Source organism: Rousettus aegyptiacus, unplaced genomic scaffold, assembly GCF_014176215.1.
Source record: "Rousettus aegyptiacus isolate mRouAeg1 unplaced genomic scaffold, mRouAeg1.p scaffold_m13_p_2, whole genome shotgun sequence".
Classification (NCBI taxonomy): domain Eukaryota; kingdom Metazoa; phylum Chordata; class Mammalia; order Chiroptera; family Pteropodidae; genus Rousettus; species Rousettus aegyptiacus.
In genome coordinates, this window is record NW_023416295.1 from 519,069 (window position 1) to 539,903 (window position 20,835).

The following is a 20,835-nucleotide window of genomic DNA, read 5'->3' on the forward strand; positions in this document are numbered from 1 at the left end:
GTCAGGGCTCGGCACTCTGGGACCAGCCCCAAAGTTCTAAGACACAAGGAGGATCAGGGGTCAGAGCGCCATGGGTGAAGGCCAGCAGGGCCGGAGGAGGCCGCGGGGGGACGGGCGGAGGGGACTCTACGGGGCATGCCTCGTCCGCTCCCCACCCCCGCCACGGCTCAGCCTTGGCGACACGACTGGTGGACACCACACCCCTGTAACTGACCGTGGGCGCCCAGCGCCTGCTCCCACCTCACCACCTGGCACACCCTTCCCCCAACCGAGGAACGGAGGCCGAGAGGTCATGTTGCTGCCCGAGGCCACCAGCCACGCTCTCGGTGACAAGTAAACCAGAACCTCAGCCATAAAACACTCGACAGTTCTCAGAGCCTTACGGCTTACCACGTACAGCAGCTATGACACGAACGACGGGGAGCAAAATGATGGGTGCCTGCTCGACAGGGGGCGCCCCGCACGCGAAGGGCTGAGGCCCGGGGGGCCATATTCTGGGCGCTGTTTCTGACGCAGACTCCGAAAGCACCGGTCTCTGGGGTCACTTGTGACCTGCACGTGTGACGTGTGGGCCCGGGCACCGCCGGCCCGCCCGCTCGCTCAGCGAGCCTGCTCTTTGCTGAGCAGCGGGCTGGGGACTGGGCGGGGGAGGCCAGAGGGGCGGGTTCCCACTCAGCTGGACACAGGCGCTGGGCTCAGGGCCGGGGCATCCGGTGCCCTGCTGGACGAGGGCCAGAACCACGGGTGTGCGGGGCAGGGTTCCCCGGCCCGGGCGGGCGTGGGAGGCACCTGGTCGGATGCAAACACCTTCCTGTCTCCCCCTGGCTGCAGTTCCGATGCCCCCCAGCCCCCCTCCCTGCCCTCACCCGGCCACACAGCCCGGCAGTGTTCTTAGACGCCCTGGGCAGCGCTCCCTCCAGACCCACTGTCTTTCCCTCTGAGTACGGAGAAGGTGGGGGGCTTGCTATGTCCACACGGGCAAGTGTTTTTCAAACAATATATTCATTTCCGGAAAAAGCTCTAGCGGAGATCTGTGTTTTGTTAGCAGCGGAACACTGGCTTCTGACGAAGCCGTTTGTTTTGCGAGATCGCCCCACTTCAGAGCCGTCTCTCCAGGCGGTGCTGGCGAGGGCAGATGTTTTCGCGAGGCTGTCAGGGGGTCAGCCGTTTCCACAGTATTTCACCTGTGACTCTGAGTGGAAACAGCGAGCCCAGCCCAAGTCCTAAGGGGCTCTCGCTGTGGCGTCATGTCGGGGTGCCAGTGTGAGGCCCCCCACTGGTGAGAGGTGCAGACCCCAGCACGGCTCTGCCCTGCTCACCCCCCGCTTCCGGAAGTCAGGGGTGCCCCGCCGTCCCCATCCTGGCCCAGGGGGACTTTTGGGGGTGGGGGTCACCTACAGAGAAGGCTGCCTCCTCCCCCCACCACGCAGCACCAAACGCTGCCCCGAGGCGAGGCGGCGGTGGCGGAGGCCACGTGAACGGTGGCGGGTGAGGGTGGCCGCAGTGCCGGCGCTGTGGGTGGTGACCGAGGCGGTGCTGAGGAGGGCAGGATGGCGGAGGAGGTGAGGGGGCTGGTCCGGCCGGCGGGTGGATGGCGTGTGTGTGCCGTGCGCTGACTGGTTTGGGGTGGCGGTTCTGGTGCTGGACGGGGCAGGGGTCATGCTCGGGCGGTGCCGGTGGAGGTGCAGGCACATGGGCCGCCCAGCACCTCTCTCGCCTGCAGTCGGGTGTTCTGGGGGCGTCCGGGCCAGCGCTCGTGGCCCACCCACAGCGAAAGCTCGACGGAGGCGCACTTCTCCCCGTGGCCCACTAACGGCCGGCGCGGGGTCCCGCCCTGGCAGCGGGGACACAGGGCTAACGCGCGCCTGGTGTCTGCAGAAAGCCGACGGGCCAGGACCCCTCACGCCCCCCGCCCCCGGCCGACGGCTCGGCGCGGCTGCCCAGCCCCAGGCAGGTCCGCGGGACCGGGCCGGCGCGCCGCGCTCCCGGCGCCGCGGTGGCCGGGCTGCAGCTCGCACCCCCGCTCGGCCCGCCTCCCCCGCGGCCGCTGTCCGGCCTTGGCCGCCGAGGGAGGAAGCGCTGTCCTCATTCCACCTCTGGCCGCGCGGTGCCAAGCTGCTGGCGGCGGCGGGACCGGGGCGGCGGGCCGGCGCCCGCCCTGGCGCCCCCTCCCCGCGCGGTCGGGGTACTCACGTAGAGTCCGGCGTGCTCGGTGCCGAAGAACGGGAAGGGCACGGACAGCGGCCGCAGCCCGGAGCCGCCGTCGTCCTGCTTCGGGGTGACGGCGTCGCCGTGCTCCGCGCCGAACGGGTAGAAGTCGGCTAGGGCCACGGCGCCGCGAACCCCGCGCGCCCCGATCCCCAGGGCCGCAGCCAGGAGCAGCGCCCAGGCGGCGCCGCGCAGCATCGCCAGGGGTCTGCGGCGAGGACAGAGCGCGACGGAGCGGGGACAGAGCAGGACAGGGCGAGGACAGAGCGGGACAGACTGCGGACAGAGCAGGACGCAGCGCACGGAGCGCACGGAGCGCGCGCGGCGGCCCCCGCGGCCGCAGGGCCGGCAGCCTGGCGCGGCGGAGGGCGGCGGGCGGCGGCTCCGCGCCCCTGGCCCGCGCGCTCCGCTGGCCGCTCCGCGGAGGAAGGCGCCGGGCGCGACCGGGTTCGGGCTGGCCCCGCCCCCAGGGCCGCAGTTTAAATGTCCAGCGAGCGGCCACCCGGGCCGGGGCGGGGCCATGCAAATAGCGCGGCTCTTAAAGCGCCAGGCCCGCAGGAGCGCGGGGGCGCGGCGCGCCTGCCCCTGGCTCTCGGGGCGCGTCCCGCCCCGCGCGGCTCCCCCGGAGCTCCCCCGGCCCGGGCACTGGCGAGGTGACGGCTTCGCGGCGCGTGTCATGCGCAGGGGGCCGTCCTCCTCTGTGGGTCCCCACACGCCAGTCTTGCCCACTGCGCAGTTCTGGGACAGACCGTCAGGCCTGCCTGGGGATCGGGGCCGGGAGGCAGGCTTCACAGCCAGGGGACCCGGTCACCCCCCCTGCCAGAGGAGTGCCTGGATGAACCCTCGGGAAGTGGCCAGAGGCCAGTCCATGCTGCCCACCCCCCAGCCCTGAGCCTGGGGGGCACTGGGTTCCTGTGCCAGGGCGAGGACACCCCCACCTCCGTTTCCTGTGGGCGTGACCGGGGTGGGGGCGGGGGCTCAGAGTAGTCTGAAAGTGTTTCTGCCCTGGAGTTTCCGCGTGGGTCAGGGGTGTTGGGGAACCTCCTGGCCATGCCCTCAGGACCTGAAGTGGCTGTCAGTGGGGGAAGCCTGGCCCGCAGGCTGGGCGAGGGGGGGAGATGGCGGGGGTAGAAGGGGCTCGGGAATCCTGCTGGGCCCTGGGAGGAGTCAGACCTCTAGAGCCCACAGTTGAGTCTCTGTGTCCAGCCTGTGGCTGTCCCACCCCATCTTCTGCCTCTGGTACTGCTGACCTCCGACCCCACTCTGAGCATTTGTCCCTCTCAGGGGACCAGCGTCTGTCCACTTCTGGGTGCCCAGGCCGGTGCAGGGCTCTTCTCCTCCCCCTTCCCCTCTACTCCGGGAATGCTGCTGTTGGGTGCCGGCGACTGCAAGCCAAGCCGGGGGCCCTGGAGACAAGGGGCACCCCAAAGATGAGCAGAAAGAACGGGACAGTCAAGGCGGCCAGCGCGAGCCCCGGGTTCACGTTTTTCTGTATTTGCTGCAACGTCCTTGATGAGCCTGCATTGTTTTGCAGTCAGCAAGAAACAGTAAATGTGATTTTTAAAAACTGATGGAGGGTCTCCACGTGAGTGTGACCCTGGGCCACAGGTTCACATGGCTCCCCCTAGGCCGAAATCGGGGCCAGCTGAGCATTTAAGGAGGCCGGCCCTGCACCCCGGGAGGCAGCAGCCCTCACATTTCTGCCTAGTCCCTGGCTGCCCAGCAGTGGGAGCCAGCCCGGGGCCAGAGGCCCCAGGACGCAGGGCAACCGCAGTTCCAAGGAGCGGAGGGTGAGAAGGGGCCGGGGCCCCTTCCTTTCGGGGGAACAGCGATGACGTCTGGTCTCAGGGAACAGAACCCCAACTTCACGTGGCTCTCGGGGGGACCTGGGCGAGAGGGCCCATCCCCGCTCACACACACTTGCATGCACACCACCAGCGCGCCTCATGCATTCAGACATTCTCTCACACACGTGTTCCTGTGCACGCGCTCATGTGTGGAGACAACGCTCACATATACTCGTTCACACACACACAGTTCACACACACTTATTCACACACATGCAGTTCACACACGCTCATACCTAGTCACTCCACACACACCCACACGCTTGCTGACACCCATAGTCATTCACCTGTGCTCACACCTCACTCACACACCCACACGCACACACATAACACGCAGCACCAAGCAGGGGGCGTGGCATCGGGGCGTGACCTCTGACCCCTCCCACCCAGCCCCCAGCCCCATTCTCTCGCAGCAGGCTGCCCAGGCCACGGCAGCCCCTCCGAAGCACGTGCCTCAGGGGACCCTGGTGAAGGCCAGTTTCTGGGACCACCTGGGGCCCCAGAGCCCAGCACACCCCGAGCATGCAGTGGACGTGCCCAGGGAGGGACAACGGGAAGGGCTGGCCTAGACAGGGGTCCCCAACCCAGCCACCCCTCGAGAATCTACAGCCCGCCCCTAGTGGCTTTGTGAGATGCTCAGGCTGGGCAACACCCCAGGCACTCCAGAGAGCCCTCGCTCACAGCTGGGCTGGGGCCAGCCACAGGCAGACACGCCGATCAGCCCCCAGCCAGGCCTTCGCCCTGGGCCCACCTGCAGCCTGGCCTGGGAGAGCAGGGGTTAACACGAGGCCGGCCACCACTGGGCATTACATTCTCGCACACACGCATGCGCGCACACACACACAGATACATATGCAAGGCACACACAAACACATGCACACATAGAAACACACTCAGACACATGCACACACACATGCATGCACGCACAACACATGCACACACATGCAACACAAAGACATACATACAGGCACACACAGACACACACACTCAGACACACGCGCATGCATATGCGTGCACACACAGACACGTGCGCACACACACAGGCAGAAAAGAGGAAAGAAGTTCTTTTCAGGTGCTAAACGCATTATCAGGACGTGGTCGCTGGTCGACCCCTCTCTGGTCAGGGGCGCCTTTGTCTGGGCTGCAGAAAGTCCACATTTATCAAAACCGAGGTGGCTCCATCGAGCGGCCGCGTGTTCTGCGGTGGGAAACCTGAGCCTCCCCACGGGCCTGTGGCGGTTTAATTTAGGGCCTGAGTGGAGGTGAGGGTAGGTGGGGGAGCCCCGAGCTGACCGACCTCTGGATGCCCCGGGACGGGGCTCGGTGCGGGGGAAGGTGGTGGGTGTCCTCGCCTGGCGCAGCAGGCTGGTCCCTACAGGGCTGAGGGTGGGGGCTGCTAAAGGCAGGGGCCATGAGGCCTGGAGGGGCAGGCGGGGTCTGCAGAGGCCGCCGCCTGGTCCCTGCACTGCAAGGCCGGATGGGAGCTCTGAGGCAGGGGTGGGAGCGCCTGGCCGCGCACAGCCAGTCCGGGGCGGGGGGGAGGGGGTGGCATTTGCTACCGGCACTCGGCCCTCCCCTGTGAGGCAGAGCCTCCCGGAGCCCCACTCCCGGAGCCCCACACTCAGCCCTCGAGGAGGCTTGTGCTTTGCCCTCAGGGAAGGCTCGGAACAGGTTGGCATCCCTCCCGGGCGGTCTCCGCTGCTTTATTTCAAGAAAATATAGAGGAACTGTAAATCCTCGGAGCTAGGGGTTCTGCCGGGCGAGGCCGTGAGTAGGTTGCAGGTGGGCTCAGGTATGGGCTCCCCCTGCCCCGGGCGGTGACAGGCTGCTTGACGGGGAAGACCCACTTTCTCAGTCCCCCATGACAGCTGGGGACAGCGGAGGGTGGGGGGACCTTTAGGAGGCCCAGGCCCTGTCCCTGCTTGGCAGCCAGTAAAATCTCGCTTCTATGGCATTTCTGATGCCATGGGGACGCTGTAACGATACCATGTCAAGGACGGGGGGGCACGGGCAGCCCAGCCCGTGCGCCGGGGGAGGAAGCACTCGGCTGTCGCCTCGGCATCTGCAGGGGAGGGGTCGGGGCTGTGGTGACCTTCTCCCTTACGTGAAGAGTGTCCATGTTTTGGAAGCCCGCACACCAACCGCCCTGGTCCCAGCTGGCCTCCTCGGTCCTGCGGCCCATTTCCTGCCCAGCTGTGGCCAAGATGGGGCCTCCGCTTCCTTCGCGAGCCGGCGCTTTGGAGGCCGGCCCTGCGTCCTCCCGTGCTCGGTCACCCTCCCCTGCCTGGTGCATCTTGGGTGCCACCCCCTCCTCCCGCCTTGTGCCCGCCTCCGTCACCCTCCCCGCTCTGGGCCGTAGGCTTGTCCTTTGACACCCGGGAAGGCTCGTGCCCCAGCCCCGGGGGTCCCCGAGCCACAGTGGCCATACGGTGCCGGAACGGCCACCATCGGCCGGCACTGACGATGGGTTTGGTCAGCCTGGGCAATGTGTAGGATGCACCACGGCCCTCAGCTGTGGGTCACTCCACCATAGAGGAGGAAACCGAGGCCGAGGGAGCTTGTTCGCACAGCTGGAAAGGGACAGAGCTGGGTCCCCCTCCAAGGCCAGCATCTCCCAAACAGAGGCCTGCGCGCAGGATGGGGGAGGCAGCCGTGGTCCTTCCCCTGGGTTCCGGGGAGCAGGGCTGTGTGGGAGGACAGGCAGGTGGCCACGGGTCCAGCACCGGGCACTGGGCCTCGCCTCGCTGCATCCGCCAGGCCCGGTTCTATCCGCCAGTCAACAAGACCCTGCGCCCACTGCCCCACTGGGCAGACGAGGGTGGCTGAGGCCGGCATGGGGCTCCAGGCCCTGCCTCTCCCTGCCTGTCACCCAGTGCCCAGAGGGCTGCTGTGAGGCTAGAGCAACGCGATTCTAAATTCCTTGGCGAACGGGGAGTCCAACACACAGGTCCGCCCGCGCGCCCGCGGAAGGGCTTAAGAAAATGCCAGTTTATTTCCTGCCCTCCACAGGGCTGCCATGTGGCCCTAACCGGCCACTGCAGGTGGGCGGACGGCAGGACGTGTCCACCCCCACTCCCGCCTCCCTGCCCGCGGCGGCCGCCCCTACAGGCACCGTCGGCTCCACCCTCCCCCCCCCCCCAGCCTGCGCTGACTTCGGAATCCGCGTGGCCACAGCCCCTGGCTCCGTGCCCACCTCCCCGCCCGCGGCTTCTGTGCAGGCGGCACACGTGGTAACCCCGTTTCTGAAGGCAGCCGGGAAGTGAGGCCCCTCTACGCTGGGTCCTTCTCGGAACACGGACGCTGTCCCACATTTGGGGACCTGCGGCGGCTTCCGAGCAAGTCCTCGCGTTGTAGCCGCCAGCCCCCGAAAGGCACACGGACCACCGGAACTCAGCGAGTTATAGGAAACACTCTTTATTTGGCCAGCTGGGTCTGCCAGGGGTACGCAGACCCCAAATTGAGCAGCCCCGACATGTAGAGGTACAGGGTTATTAAGCCCCAAATCCCATTTTTCATTCTGTCTAAACACAAAGGTCTGTCTTTCTTCTATTCACTACCTGTCGACTCACAGGTCAGGTGCGTAAGCCGAGGTACAGAAGCAGAAAGCTTGTTGTTAGAATGTTATGTTCCTATGGGTGACAGCCTGTGTTCCCACGGGCATAGCTGAGCAGTAATTTTCTTGCAAGTAATAAATTTCTAGCAGCCATTTTTCAGACATTGCGCTCGAGGCTGCGATGGGTCCCAGGGAGGAGGGGCTGGACTCTCGGGCCGGCTGGTGCCATCGGAGACGTGCGGCTTACGGAGCGGAGGAGGTCGTGGGGAGAGGGAAACATGGCCCCGAGGGACGGCGACGGGGACGAGGGACATGCTGACAGGCGGCCCAGCGTCCGCGGGCCGGGAAGCCGGGGGGGTTGGCGAGGGCGGCTGACAGCCAGTCCTCCCGTGGCCAGCCGGTCGCGGGGACTGACCAAGTCATCGCCCTGCAGGATGTGCGTTTTGGCTCCACTTGGTGGAATGTCTGCCTCACGCTTCCCCGTGGTCACAGAGCCGGGGGTGCGGGCCTGGCCCACAGCCCGACGGGCCTGGCACCGGGCTCTGGCCCCATCGGTGGGGCCCGAGAGGAAGCCGAGTGCCAGGCCCAGGGCAGCCATGGGGTGTCTGCGGCGGGGAGGGGCGGCCGGAGGGCAGGGGCCCTGGTCCCAGAAGCCAGAAGCTCAGTGGCCAGTGGGACCAGAGGAGTCCTGCTGACGCGGGGCTTCTGGGCCGAGCACTGGGCTCCGGCCTCGCACCTCCAGCTCGGTGCCCTCTGACCCGGAAGGGCATGGGTGAGTGGCTCTGCCCCCGGGTCAGCACTGTGGTGCTCGGGCTGCCCGGGCGGCGTGGGGCTCACTTCTTGGCCCGGAAGGCGGGGCCGAGGTGGGCATGTCGCTGCCGCTGCACCTCCTGGTCTAGCTGCTCCTTCAGGCTGGCCACCTGCGGACAGGGCGCGAGCTCAGGTGGGGCGGGGGCCCCCAGCCAGGGGCCCCGGAGCTCTGACAGGAAGGGCTGCAGGCCACAGTCTACGGCCCCTGGAGGCGGTGTGCGTGGGACCGTGACATCGGGCAGGCAGACAGGGACGCACCGTGCCATCATCGGGGACAGCACCCCGGGGGGCCTGGGGCTGCACAGCCACGGTGGACGGGCGGAGCCCCTCCGTTCAGGCCCCGAACGCACTCAGGAGAGTAAGGAGAGAAATGCTCTGGCTTGTGGCTTCAGCAGACGCGGCTCGGTGGGTCAGGGACGCTAACCGAGGGGCGACACTGGGCAGTCACCTTACCTCTCTGGGCCTTGGTTTCCTTATCTACGGAATGAGGTCTCCGACAGCGTGGAGCCTGAGGGTCGGCCCTGGCAGGTGCGCCTGTGCGTGTGCGCACGCGTGCGCGTGTGCATATGCGCGTGTGCATATGTGTGTGTGTGCACACGTGCGTGCGGGGGGCAGGGCAGCCACACGCCCGAGGCTCGGTCACTCTTTGTTACTACCTCATCCCCAGAACCTCCGCTGCTCTCCCCTCCTGACTCAGGGACAGCGGCAGGGCCACCTCTGCTGCAGCTGCTGCCTGCCAGGCACCGTCTGGACACGTCACACGGGCGACCTCTGACGGGAGGACTGTCCTCGCCCCTTACAGGCGGGGCGGGGGAGGCCTGCCCCAGAATCCTCTCCCCTTCCCAGCCAGGCAGGGCCCCTGCAGGGGGCGCAGGGGGTGCCGGGACCCCTGCCTCTGCCTCTGTCCTCCACCCGGGGTGCTGGGTCCCCGCACCTGCTGCTCCAGCATCTTCGCCCGCTGCTGCTGGGTCCGCTCTTGGGCCTTTGGGGCCTTCGGGGCCGGTGGGGCCTGCAGCGGGGCCTCGTGCGGCTGCTCGGCCTCCGCGGCCCGGTCCTGCCGCTGCTGGCCAGCCGGCTCCGGGAGCTGCCGGGCCTGGGCGTGCCCCGGCTCTGCCGTCTGGACCTGGGGGAGAGCGTGGGCGCCTTACAGCTGTCCACTCGCCTTTGGGGCCGATGTGCCTTTGCCCAGCCCTCAGCTGGCCCACTGGTCTCTGCTGGGGCGCGGGCCCCAGCCCAGGAGTGATGAGCGGACCACAGCCTCGTCTTGGCCACGGCCCCCCCGATGGGCCTCCAGGGTGGGGTCACGTCGGTTTTAATGGCACCCCGTTTCTGCTAGGCCGGATCGGGCGTCTCACGGGCTGACTCTTGCTGCCTCTCCCACTTGCAAACGCCTTGTCTGGGCTGGGGAGTCTGTCCAGCGGTGCAGGGGAGAGCGCCCCCACACTCAGGGGAGCAGCCCCGGACTTGCCCACAGGACCGCCTCACCCCGTGCCTCCCACACTCCCCCTCCTGCCCCGTCATGGTGCACGCACTGGCTCACGAGGCCCCCTGACCGTCCCCCGCTCCCGTGGGGGCCATGGCACCCGGGGGCCTGGCCTCAGCTCTGCCCGGGCCCCAGGCGTGACCCCGTCTGCATGCGTCCCGCGTGGGAGGCTCCGGCCTGCGTGGGCCATCGTACAGGTCTGCCCTGGGACGGAGGTGGCCCGCCTTCTGAGACCCACGCCCGCCCGACGCCCCCGCCCCCCGCCTGGCGGAACCGCGCTGCTTCTGTCCTGGGGCCTGTCCACGGGGTGGTGCCGCCGCCCAGGGCTGTCCCAGCGGCTCTTCGGCCCCCGCCCTCACTGTCCCCCCTCAGTGCCCCACCCCCACATCTGCAAGAGCAGACCCTGCAGTGGCCACCTGACAGGGTGGGTCAGGCCAGCCTTCTCCCTGGGGAGCATGCGGGTGCCTCTGCAAAGGGTTCTGGGCCCTCTGCGGGCTGGCTGGGTGGGGCATGCGTTGTTTTGGGCCAGGACACCCTGCCCTGCTCCGGACCATGTGGCAGCCTCGGCCAGGGCGAGGGGAAGGGGTGCGGGGTCAGGTCGCCATCCTGCCTCTGACCCGCAGAGGCCCATCACTGTCCCAGGCAGGGGGACGCACCTCTCCCTGGCGCGTGCTGGGTCCCACATCCCTGGGCCCCTCCCAGCACTCCTCCAGGCCTCACGGGGCCTGACACCCCTATACCCCAACACCCCTGCACCCCGACACCCTGCACTCCTACATCCCTGCCCCCGACACCCTGCACCCCGGCACCCTGCCCCCGACACCCTGCACCCAGGCACCCCTGCCCCAGCCCCGCCCCTGACCCGGCCCCCACAGGCCCGTCGGCGTTGCTGTCCCCACCGTCTGTCCTCGGAGCGGCCGGCTGCCGCCGCAGACCCCCGCGCCGGGCGCAGGCCTGGAGGAGCACGCCGAGGGGCAGCACCCGGCGACCGGGAAGCGAGCAGGTGGCGGCTCCTGCGGCTCCCTGCGGTGGCCCCGCGGGGCACAGGCACCCCGGGCGGGCCTCATGGGGCTGGCTGTGGACCGTCTCCTCACCTGAGGCCCTGCGGGCACCGGCCGGTCCACGGCTGGGGTGGACTAGAGCCCGGCCCTGCTCCCCGCGCCAGGCCCGTCTGCCCTCAGCCGTGCCCAGCCCCGCGGGTCCTGCCCGCCCGCCGCCCCGGGCCCGCCCAGGCCCGGCTCCCTGCGCCCTCAGAGTGCTCGTCGGGGCGTCTCGGGGTGAAGCGATGGGGTCGGAGGGCGGAGCCTTGCAGAAAGGAGGGTTCCTTTCTTCTGCAAGACAGAAAACACAGAAGCCCCTCCCCCGGAAAAAGAAGTCGGCGACGCCCCTGGGACCACACGGGAAAGCGAGAGCTGACGTCCGGAATAAGCCGGCGGCCAGTCCGCACCCCCTCCAGACACCCTTGACGGCTTTGCGGGCTTCCACCCCTCACGGCTGACCTCCCGGAACCCGTCGGCTGTGGCTCCACCCCGCCCCTGCGGGCTCCGGGAACCACGCTGGCTCCGGGGCCCTGGGCAGCACCATCTCGGCCAGGCTCGGCCCCCATGGGAGCCGCAGGAGAGGCCCTGGCTCCCCCAGCTCAGCAGCTCAGCACGGGGACAGCCCTTCAGGAGATGTGGCAGGGCCTGGGTGACTGCACCCAGCTGGCCGACCCTCCTGCCTGGGGGGGCAGGGGCTCTGGGTGGACAAGCAGGCCAGTGGCTTTCAGTGACTGTCCTGACCCGCTGGCTTCTGTGCCTCCGTCCAGACCCCAACCTTGTCCCTAGGGTCCCTGCCCCCCACTGCCCCGGCCATCGCCCTCTGGAAAACCCTGCTGTCCCTGAGTCCACCTCAGCCAGACGGCGTGTGCCTGGTGGCAAGGCCTGGGACATGCGACCGGACAGACTGTCCTGCAGGCTGCAGGCCCGGCATTGCCCGGGGGCCTCATCGCTGCCTTGGGCTCCTCGTGAGCAATGGCCCTGGAGGCCACCACAGCTCCCCAGGGGGACCCCCGCTGCTCCCGGCCCTGCATGAGCGAACGCCCTCCCTCCCGCCCCGGGCGGCCGGCAACACTCTCTCCCTCGTCACTGGCGTCCACGCACCCCAATGACGTCTCTCCTTCCAAGAGCCCTGGGCACCTGTCACCTGGTCACTTATTCTACTGGCTGGCGAGGCCGAGCCTGGGCTCTGTGGCCCTCCTGCCCTGGGCCACACCGCCCAGACCAGCCCTGCCCCAGTACGAAGCCAGTCCTTGCAGGTCTTGGTGACGCAGTGACAAGCCCAGGGGTCCACTAGACCCAACGGGACCCCTGCAAAGTCTGTAGGGTTGTGCCATCTAGAATGGCCTCGCCACCCGAGAGGCCCTGGCCAGACACCACTGCTGAGAGCCCCGAGTGACAGGTGCCTGGCTCCCTCTGAGCCCGGGCCGGCGTGACCCTCCCACACTGGGCCCAGGCCAGCGCCCGGGGGCAGGCGCGTGCCCGAGCCCTGCCCACGCACCTCCCGTGAGCGCCCGCCGTGGGCCTCTCCGCGCTGGCCCCGTGCGCACTGCCCGCACGGGGCCAGCGGTGCACCCGGGCCCGGGAGGCCGTGTGCCTGGCACGCCGCTGACCTTCTCTGAGCTGCGGCCACACTGACCCTGTCTCAGGGAGCTTACTGCGGAGTGGGGAGTCCTGGGAGAGGCCCCGGGGCTGCCCCCGGCATGGTCCCCCTCGGCTTCCCTAACCTCAGCAGGGGTGCATCGGCATCAGAACTCCTGGACCTCCGCTCACGCCTGGAAGCGTGGGGCCCCGCCCACCGGGGCCCCTTACCTGCCGCCGGGGCTCCAGGCAGGGTGCCTGCCCCTCCAGCAGCCTCCTCCTCCGGGCCAGGCCCCAGCGGCGCCTTCCACCGTCGCCCGGGCCCGCAGCCCATCCTGTTGCTCCTGGGGAAGGGAGACACAGGCCCTCCTGGCCTCTCGAGCGGGGCCGCGGGCCGCGGAGGCGTGGCAGAGAGCGTGCCAGGCCCCGCTGCAGGGCAGAAGGCGGGAGGCCAGGCCCAGCGCAGTGCGCAGCGGTCAGGCAGTTTACGACGCGGCCACGCGGTCCCGGCGAGCAGGCCAGTCGCAAGGCTCCGCCTGGCGGGTCCCATGCTGCAGCCAGAGTGGCCTTGAGGACACATCCGGCATCCTTTCCCTGCTCCAGCCTCAAGAGGAGGGCCACAGAGTCCCCCGGCCTCGCCGCCTCGCGCCCGGAGCGCGGCCCGCTGTCCTCGGCCTCCACGCCCAACGCGCGGGGCCCACAAGCCCTGGGCCTTCCTCCCTGTGGCCAGTCACCCCTTCACCCCTGCTCCGAGCCATCACGAGGAGGACGGCGCCGCTGGTGTCCCGAGCCCAGAGCCGGCACGCAGTGGGGCCCGGCGGTCGCCCGTGCGTTCCACGCAACGGCTGTCGTCGGAGGCCCGTGACAGTCCGGCTGAAGACGCACCGAGGTCCCTTCGGAACCCTCCCGAGGGGCTCGTGGGAGAAGCGCCAGCGGCTCCCGGCGCCGTGGGCGGAAGGCCGGAGCGCCACGCGGTGTCCACGCGGAGCCCGTGGTGGCCGGGACTCGAGGGGCAGGACGCGGAAGGACAGAGTTAGCCTGGAGGGGCCGTGCAGGGGGCCCGAGAGTGGGCGGAGATCGGAGCGGGGTGCCCAGGGGCCAGCCGGGCAGACCCGTCCTTGCTGGTGGGAGGTGGGGTGCAGGGGGACTGGGCACAGTGCCGGGCAGGGAAAGGCCGGGGACCCCCGATGACCCAGGCCGGCCCCAGCCCTCGGCGTATAGGGCCCCTGGCTCAGCGACTCGCATCCCTCACAGTGACGTCGATGGCCATGCCCTGGTGCTGCCTGTCCCCCAGGCTGTCACGCTGCAGCAGACGCGGCCGCTCACGGGGGGAGGGGGAGGGGGATGGTGACCACATCACCGGTCAGGCGGCTGCGGGGGTGGCAGGAGGCTGGCCCTGTAGACTGAGTTTTGTCTGACACTTTAGTACTTTAAAGTTGGAAAGAGAAGAAGGCAACACTTGTGCCTAAAATTGTGATGTTTCCCTGTTCCTTGCAATTTTGAAAATTACAATTTTCTGTTTGTATATGTTTTCCAGTAGAAAAGCAGAGGTTTCCTTCAAACATGGCTGAACTATCCCATGGTATTTTAGGGAGGCCCCAAACCACGGTGTGAAGCCTTCGAATGACTCAGCCGTTCCGGGACTCAGAGGCCCGTCCCGGCTGCACGGCACAGCCTGCGTGACCTCCGCCCTGCGCCCTGCTGGGCGACTCATCTGCCTCGCTGTGGCGCTAAGTCCCGAGGCTGCAGGTGACACAGGCTGTCCGAGGGAGCCTCGCGGAGCCCGACGCGCCTCGGGGCTCAGGTGGCTGCCGGCAGCATGACCCAGGCCTTCGGCCCGGCCGGGGCTGCGGCCCGGGAACCAGGCAGGGAAGAGCTCGGGCGCGGGGCACGGACACAGAGCCTTGCGTGTGCCTGGGGACCGGGCCGGCGGCCTCAGCGGCCCCGCCTGTGGCACGGGTGCGACGCGGTCTCAGGGAGGTCTGTCAGGGAGGGCGGGAGGGGGCAGGGCGCAGGGAGGGAAGTGTCTGAGGGCTGGCCGGTGGCCGGGCCCAGACGCCTGCCTTCCGTGGCCCGCAAGCCCCCCACGCCCACCCTTCAGGCCCTTCGCGTCCAGGTCCTCGGCCTGACAGCTTTTCATCCACTGGGTGACAACGGATCGCGTCACTCGTCCGCTGGCGGGCATCCCCGACCCCCGCTGTGGGCGGGCGGTGGGGTGACGGCCCGGTCCTGCCGTCCGGGAGCCTCAGGAGCCCTCTGGCCAGGCCCAGGACAGAAGCAGCACCAGAGCTGCTTAGATGAGGGGGGCGAACGCCCCCCGCTTTACACGGAGGCACTCGGCAGCCCAGACGGGGCCCAGGGTCTGGCGCCGGCGAGCGACGGGCGAACACCTCCGGACTCCGCGCTGTCCCGCCGGCCTCTGTCCAGCCGGGCCGCCCCCGCCCCACGTCGACCGTATCGGTGTCACGGACGGAGGGGACAGACGGAGGGGACGGACGGGGGGGACGGCCGAGGGGACGGCCGGGGGGACGGACGGAGGGGACGGACGGAGGGGACGGACGGGGGGGACGGACGGAGGGGACGGACGGGGGGGACGGCCGAGGGGACGGCCGGGGGGACGGCCGGAGGGGACGGACGGAGGGGACGGCCGGAGGGGACGGACGGGGGGGACGGACGGAGGGGACGGACGGAGGGGACGGCCGAGGGGACGGACGGGGGGGACGGACGGAGGGGACGGCCGGGGGGACGGCCGGAGGGGACGGACGGAGGGGACGGACGGGGGGGACGGACGGAGGGGACGGCCGAGGGGACGGCCGAGGGGACGGACGGAGGGGACGGACGGGGGGGACGGACGGAGGGGACGGACGGAGGGGTCGGCCGGAGGGGACGGACGGAGGGGACGGCCGGAGGGGACGGACGGGGGGGACGGACGGGGGGGACGGCCGGAGGGGACGGACGGAGGGGACGGCCGGAGGGGACGGACGGGGGGGACGGACGGGGGGGACGGCCGAGGGGACGGACGGGGGGACGGACGGAGGGGACGGACGGAGGGGACAGACGGAGGGGACGGCTTGCCGGCCGGCTCAGCGCGACCTTGGGACCCACAACCCTTAGGCCACTCGCTCAGGCCACGTGGCGGACCAAGGCGGAAGGAGCCCCCGTTCGCGTGTGCGTGTGGCACCTTAAGGAAGTGCGGACACACGCGCTTGCCAGGTCAGTGACGCCTCCGGCCGCGGCCGGCCCTGCGGCCAGCCTAGACCCAGCCGCCGGGCGTGTGCCCGGGCCGAGGGGCGCCCGGCTCTGCGCACTCGGGCCTGGAGGAGAGGTCCCAGGGAAGGGGGGCCTGCCGAGTCTGGGGGGCAGGAGGACCCCGTGCGCCGAGCCGCCGAGGCCGTGCCGGGCTCTGGCCGTGGGGGACGTGGGCGGCCTCGGGGGCGCGGGCGGGTGACGCCGGGAGGGCCGAGCGCGCACGCCCTGGGCCCGGGCGGCCTTGCCGACCTGCGGGGTCCCCAGCGTAACCGTGGCAACAGGGAGCGGTTCGCTCCCAGACAAGAATCTTACTGTTCGCAGAGCACAGCCCGCCATTTAATTAGAAATATATGTTCTTAATTAACTTTCTCTTGATAAACACGTTGGCTTATGTGAAACGGGGTGGGGGGGGGCAAGCCAGGCCGGGAAGGTGCAGTGCGCAGAGCGCGGGCTGCTCCCGCGGGGACCCCACCGAGCCCCGGCGACCCTCGGCGGTGACGGGTCAGGCTCCCTCAGAGCTTCAGAGCCGGACCCCGGGACTCGAGGGCCCCCCCGGGCGCGGGGCCGGCTGGCGCGAGGAGAGGACCAAGGGTACCCGCGGGTCCGCCAAGAGGGGCTGGCACTCGGGGCGCCGCGCACGCTGCGCCGAGAGGCTGAGCGACCCCCGATCGTGCGGAAGACGCGGCGGTGGGGGTTGGGGGGTACGCGTCGCGGGGGGGGAAGCAGTGGAGGAGAGGGGTGCGGCGGGACGGTCTGCAGACCCCCGGCGGTGCCTGCGGAGGCGTGTGTGGGGGCCCGCGTGGAAGCCCCCGGCACCCCCGGGACCCGGGCTCGAAGACCCAGGGCTCGAGGGAGGTCTCCAGGGAGGAAGGTCGTGGTGGGTGGGGGACGCCAGGCCAGAGACGCCACCAGTTCACGCCCCCGGAACGGGGCGCTCGCCCGGCCTGTCCCGGAGCCGACAAGCTCCGGCCAGGGGGCTCCGGCTGCTTCTGCGGCTGGCCCCCACTGCCCCTCACTGTTCCCGCTGTTCCCCCTGTTCCCTGCGGCCCCTGGAAGTTGTCTGCCTTTTGTTTGGGCCTAAAATACCAGGACCGGAACACACGAAGTGCCCGGCAGGTCTCTGTCCGCCCAGCCCCGAGCGAGACCAGACCCAACCAGACCCGTCCTGTGAAGCTACGCAGAGGAAAAGCCCACGACGCGAACAGCCCTCTGCGGTTCGGGGCACAAAGGCACCGCGTGAACGCCACCCGAGGGTCTCGGATTTACGCGAGAACCCAGCCGTCTCAGGAAACATGCGTGGGGAGGCGCTGGCTGGCGAGCTCAGGCCAGGCCAGGCGGGGAGCCGGCCTGCGCTGTCGCGCCGAGGATGGAGGTGCGGACGCCGACCCAGGGCGCCAGGTGGGCGGCTGAGCGGCATGAGGACCCGACCTCCCGGGGGCCGGGAGCGGCCGAGGCGAGGCGGCGCCCTTCGAGGCCAGCGGTGCTGGGCCGCAGTGAATTTCAGGGCAAACAGGAGGACATGGGGAGCAGAGCCGTTTCAGGGGGACGGAGCCCGGACACGCTGAGCCAGGCCTGATTGTGGGCATGGAGGGGGCTCGGCAAGGCCGGCACAGACCAGAGAGCCGCTCACGCCGAATGCTGGGGCGATGTTTCCGAATTTCAAAGAGAAACGGGCTTCCGGTCTCCACTCTGGAGGGCCCACTTCAAATAGCCCGCATCCTCGGGTCTGTGGAGCCCAGCCCCGACCAAGGTCAGAGGCCAAACAGCTGGCCTGGAATCTAGGGAGGAACTGGCCCCTCCCGCAGAGGTGGGCCGGGAGCCCGGCTCACCTGTGTCACCTGCAAGCACGAAGAAGAATTCAGCTGCCCTGTTCAGCAGATGACTGAGACCAGGTGTGGCTGGCAAAGGACAGGGCGGCTCGTGGCCTTGGACCCCTGAGTCATCCTGTGATGATGTCATGGTGCGTGGCAAAGGGACTTGCAGATGTAACAGGGTAGTAACCAGCTGGGCTGTGCCGCACACACGGTCTGGGCGGCCGGCACCTGAGCTAGGCCCTGGTGGACAGCCCGCAAGAAGGCCCAGGCCCTGGGAGAAGCCGCCAGAAGCCGCTCTGTCCCTGGCTGACGGCTGGGCATCGGGACCTGGGTCCTACAACCGCAGGGCCCCAAACCCTGCCACGCCCTGACGAGCCTTTGGGGGTCTGTCCCAGCCTCCGAGGATGTGGCCCAGCCCCCAAGGGCGTCGCCTGGAAGACAGCGAGCCACCTTGCTGGACTTCCGGCTCACGGACGGGCACGCCTCCACCTGTGGCCGAGGAGGACTGCGGCACGTGTGGGCTGCCACACCCGCGGACACGCGGAGGCTTCGGGCTCGGGCAGGCTCTGCACGGGCCCCCGCGATCAGCAGGCCTGGGGGGCAGACGGGTCTTGGTGAGCCCCCGGGGCACGGGCGCAGAGCCCCTGTCGCTGGGGGGCCCCGGGGGCCCAGCCCAGCCGGAAGCACTCCCTGAGCGTGCCGTGACACTCACCTCCCCCTCACCCCACCCAAGAGCCACCGAGACCCCGGAAGGGGGGTGCGGCTGGCACTGGGGGGGGGCAGAGCGAACAGCCTGAGACGGAGGCAGACGGCCTCCTCAGAGGCGGCAGGTGTCCAGGCCGAGGGAGACGCAGCTGGGGGGCACAGGAGGGGGCAGGAGGGGGCAGGAGGAGCAGACCCGCGGGCAGGAGCAGCGGCGGGTGCTGTGGCCGCGAAGCTGAATCCGGGCGAGACCCGGGAGAGCTGGCATGGCCCAAAGGCCCGTTAATGGGGGCCCTGGGGAACAGGGTCACGGCCGCGGGAGACCCCATCCGCCGCTCCGCCCAGCGACACGCTTCCGGCGCGAGTCTGTGAGTGCCGATCTAACAGGTGTGTTTCAGAGTGCGGAGCCCGCAAACAGAAAACTTTATTTTCACGTGCGCATGGAACACGTCTCTGAGGACGTGCGTGCGAGATGGCCCAGCCCCCCAGGCCCCACTTACTCAGACCCCCACACCGCATGAGCCCGGCTGTCACCCCCGCCGGGCACCTGCGCCCTGCAGCTGGCCCCCAGCTGGACTTCGGAGCGTCTCTGCTCGCCTCACCCCCGATCCGGCTCGGCACCGCGGGGCTTTCTCCGCGGCCCTGCCCTGCTCCCCGCTCCCCTGCAGCGCCACCCGCCCCGTGGGAGGCTCATCTGGGGTTCCCTCCTCAAGGCACTTGGAGGGGGGTGACCTGCAGCTCATGGCACTCGTGGGGCTGAGCCTGGGTCCCGCTCAGTTCCTCTGCTCTGCGGTCCCCAACGCCCGCAGCTTTGCAGCGTGGGGACAGGGGCCGAGTCCCTGTCACCAGGGCCACCTCTGAAGGGCCAGTGCTCCTCCTGCGAGCACACTGTCCTCCGGGTCCCCAAGGTCCTCGAGGCTGCGGCTTTCTCTGTGGGCCCGGGGGGTGCGGCTCCCCCGTCAGCAGGGAGGGGGCCCCGGGCCGGGCCTGTCACCCCCCCACCCAGGCCTGAGTTCCTCCTGTGCCGCCGCCTCCGTGTGTGGCGTGGGATAAAAACGGCCCGACAGCTGCATGATGGGTCACCCGTGCCCGCCGGCGAGGCTGCAGGAAGGGCGGGCCTGGGGGCCGGGCACCACGCCTGCTTCCGCCCCTCGCTGCCTGGGCCAGGACTCAGGTTCCCCAATTTCAAAGTAGGGCCAGGGCCACCTCAGAGGCAGCTCTGCCGGGGACAGGCTCACGTGCTCTGTGAGGTCCCCGTGTCCCTTGGGGCCCAGTCGAGCCTCTGCCCACAGGGACCCGGGACCTCCCTGCCCAGAGGCCCCCCAGGCCCCCGCCACCTACCAGCCCTGGGGTGCGGGGTGAAGTGTCCCCAGTACCTGCCCTGCCGCTCACCCACCTGGAGCCACGGCTGCTCCTGGCCGGCCGCCCCCACGCTGGCCGGGCGCTCCGCCTCCGGCCTCTGCAGTGCCGCCTCCGGCCAGGCCCTGCCCACCACGCCCTCCACCGGGTGCCCGCCTGTGGGACAAGCAGGGGGCCGGGCTCCTGAGGTCAGGGGGCCTGCCACATGGGGCCGTCCCCACCCGCCTCACGGCCCGGAAACCAGGCTCAGGGGTCTCGGCGACTGGCACCGATGGGGGGGCCGCGGGGAGCCCCCTCCAGCAAGCCCTGTCCCCCTTCCTTGGGGTGCAGGTCCCCACTCTCCTCCCCCCTTCCCTCCTTCCAATATCTGGGGCCGGGGCCTGTCCCCAGGGTGACACACAAATGGGGGGCGGACAGAAACGCAGCCGGGGTGACCAGCAGGGCCGGTGACCTCGGAGACGTGATGGGGGGACGGGCCGCGCGCCCAGTGGTGGGGCCACAGGCCGGGCGGACGAGCAGGGCCCAGCGTGGCAGGAGGGCCCCTCGCCGCCTCTGGACTTCACCCCCTTGTGAGGGGGAGGTGCTGCTGAGAAGCCCCCCACCTCGCCCCGGCTCAGGGGGCCCCGCCGGGTGGTGCTGCCCCACGGCCCAGGCCTGGGCGCACCGGGAGACCCCCGGGAAGTGGCCGTGGCCAGGAGCGGGGGGGGGGGGGCAGGTGTCACCTCTCTCAGCCTCGGCCGGCGCCTTCTGCAGCCGCCGCACCTGGCTCTGGGCTCGGGCCCGCTCGCTCTCCGCCTCACGGAGCTGGCTGCTCAGGCCCAGCACTCGGAACCGCCAAGTGTCCTGGGCAGAAGGACCGAGGTCAGCCGGCAGCCTGGGCTGAGTGCAGGGCCACGGTGTCACACCTCGACGTGGGGGCTGGTGGGACAGCCTGCAGACAGTCGGGTCTGGGCCACAGGGCGGCTGAGCTGACCTCCAGGCCCTGGGGACGGCGGCGGGGGTGGGGGTGGCTGCAGCATTCAGATTTGAGGTGTGGACACAGAGTGGGCATGCAGAGCCAGGTGGTGGCCTGTGGGGTCAGGGTGACCTGCAGGGACTGTGCCCTGGCCAGGACTTGGCTGAGCGGGGTTGAGTCCTGCCTCCTTGGGCTGGCTTTGCCGGGATGGTGGGCCTGAGGTGGGCAGTGTCTGTG

The 20,835-nt window shown here is 69.7% G+C and overlaps 2 protein-coding genes across 14 annotated transcripts in view; both read right to left on the minus strand.

The window, feature by feature from the left end:
- The window catches only part of SNED1 (sushi, nidogen and EGF like domains 1), a 58,025-nt gene extending 55,411 nt beyond the window's left edge, over positions 1-2,614 (minus strand). For 6 of the 13 annotated variants that reach the window (XR_001596879.2, XR_001596878.2, XM_036237929.1 and 3 more), the window contains exon 1: positions 2,194-2,612. Coding sequence is in view for 9 of the 13 variants with exons in the window: in XM_036237929.1 (XP_036093822.1) it covers positions 2,194-2,406 (213 nt within the window). In the remaining 4 variants the exon portion in view is untranslated. Of the gene's footprint in view, positions 1-2,193 lie in introns of all 13 variants that reach the window. The other 7 variants (XR_001596881.2, XR_001596880.2, XM_016144215.2 and 4 more) reach the window with 2 other exon arrangements.
- A 16,272-nt stretch (positions 2,615-18,886) lies between these two features.
- CROCC2 (ciliary rootlet coiled-coil, rootletin family member 2) overlaps positions 18,887-20,835 on the minus strand; it is a 43,507-nt gene continuing 41,558 nt past the window's right edge. The window contains exons 26-28 of the mRNA XM_036237189.1: positions 20,366-20,486; positions 19,681-19,799; positions 18,887-19,385 (exon numbers count right to left, since the gene is read on the minus strand). Of these exons, the coding sequence (XP_036093082.1) occupies positions 19,275-19,385; positions 19,681-19,799; positions 20,366-20,486 (351 nt within the window). The 3' untranslated portion in view covers positions 18,887-19,274. The remainder of the gene's footprint in view (positions 19,386-19,680; positions 19,800-20,365; positions 20,487-20,835) is intronic.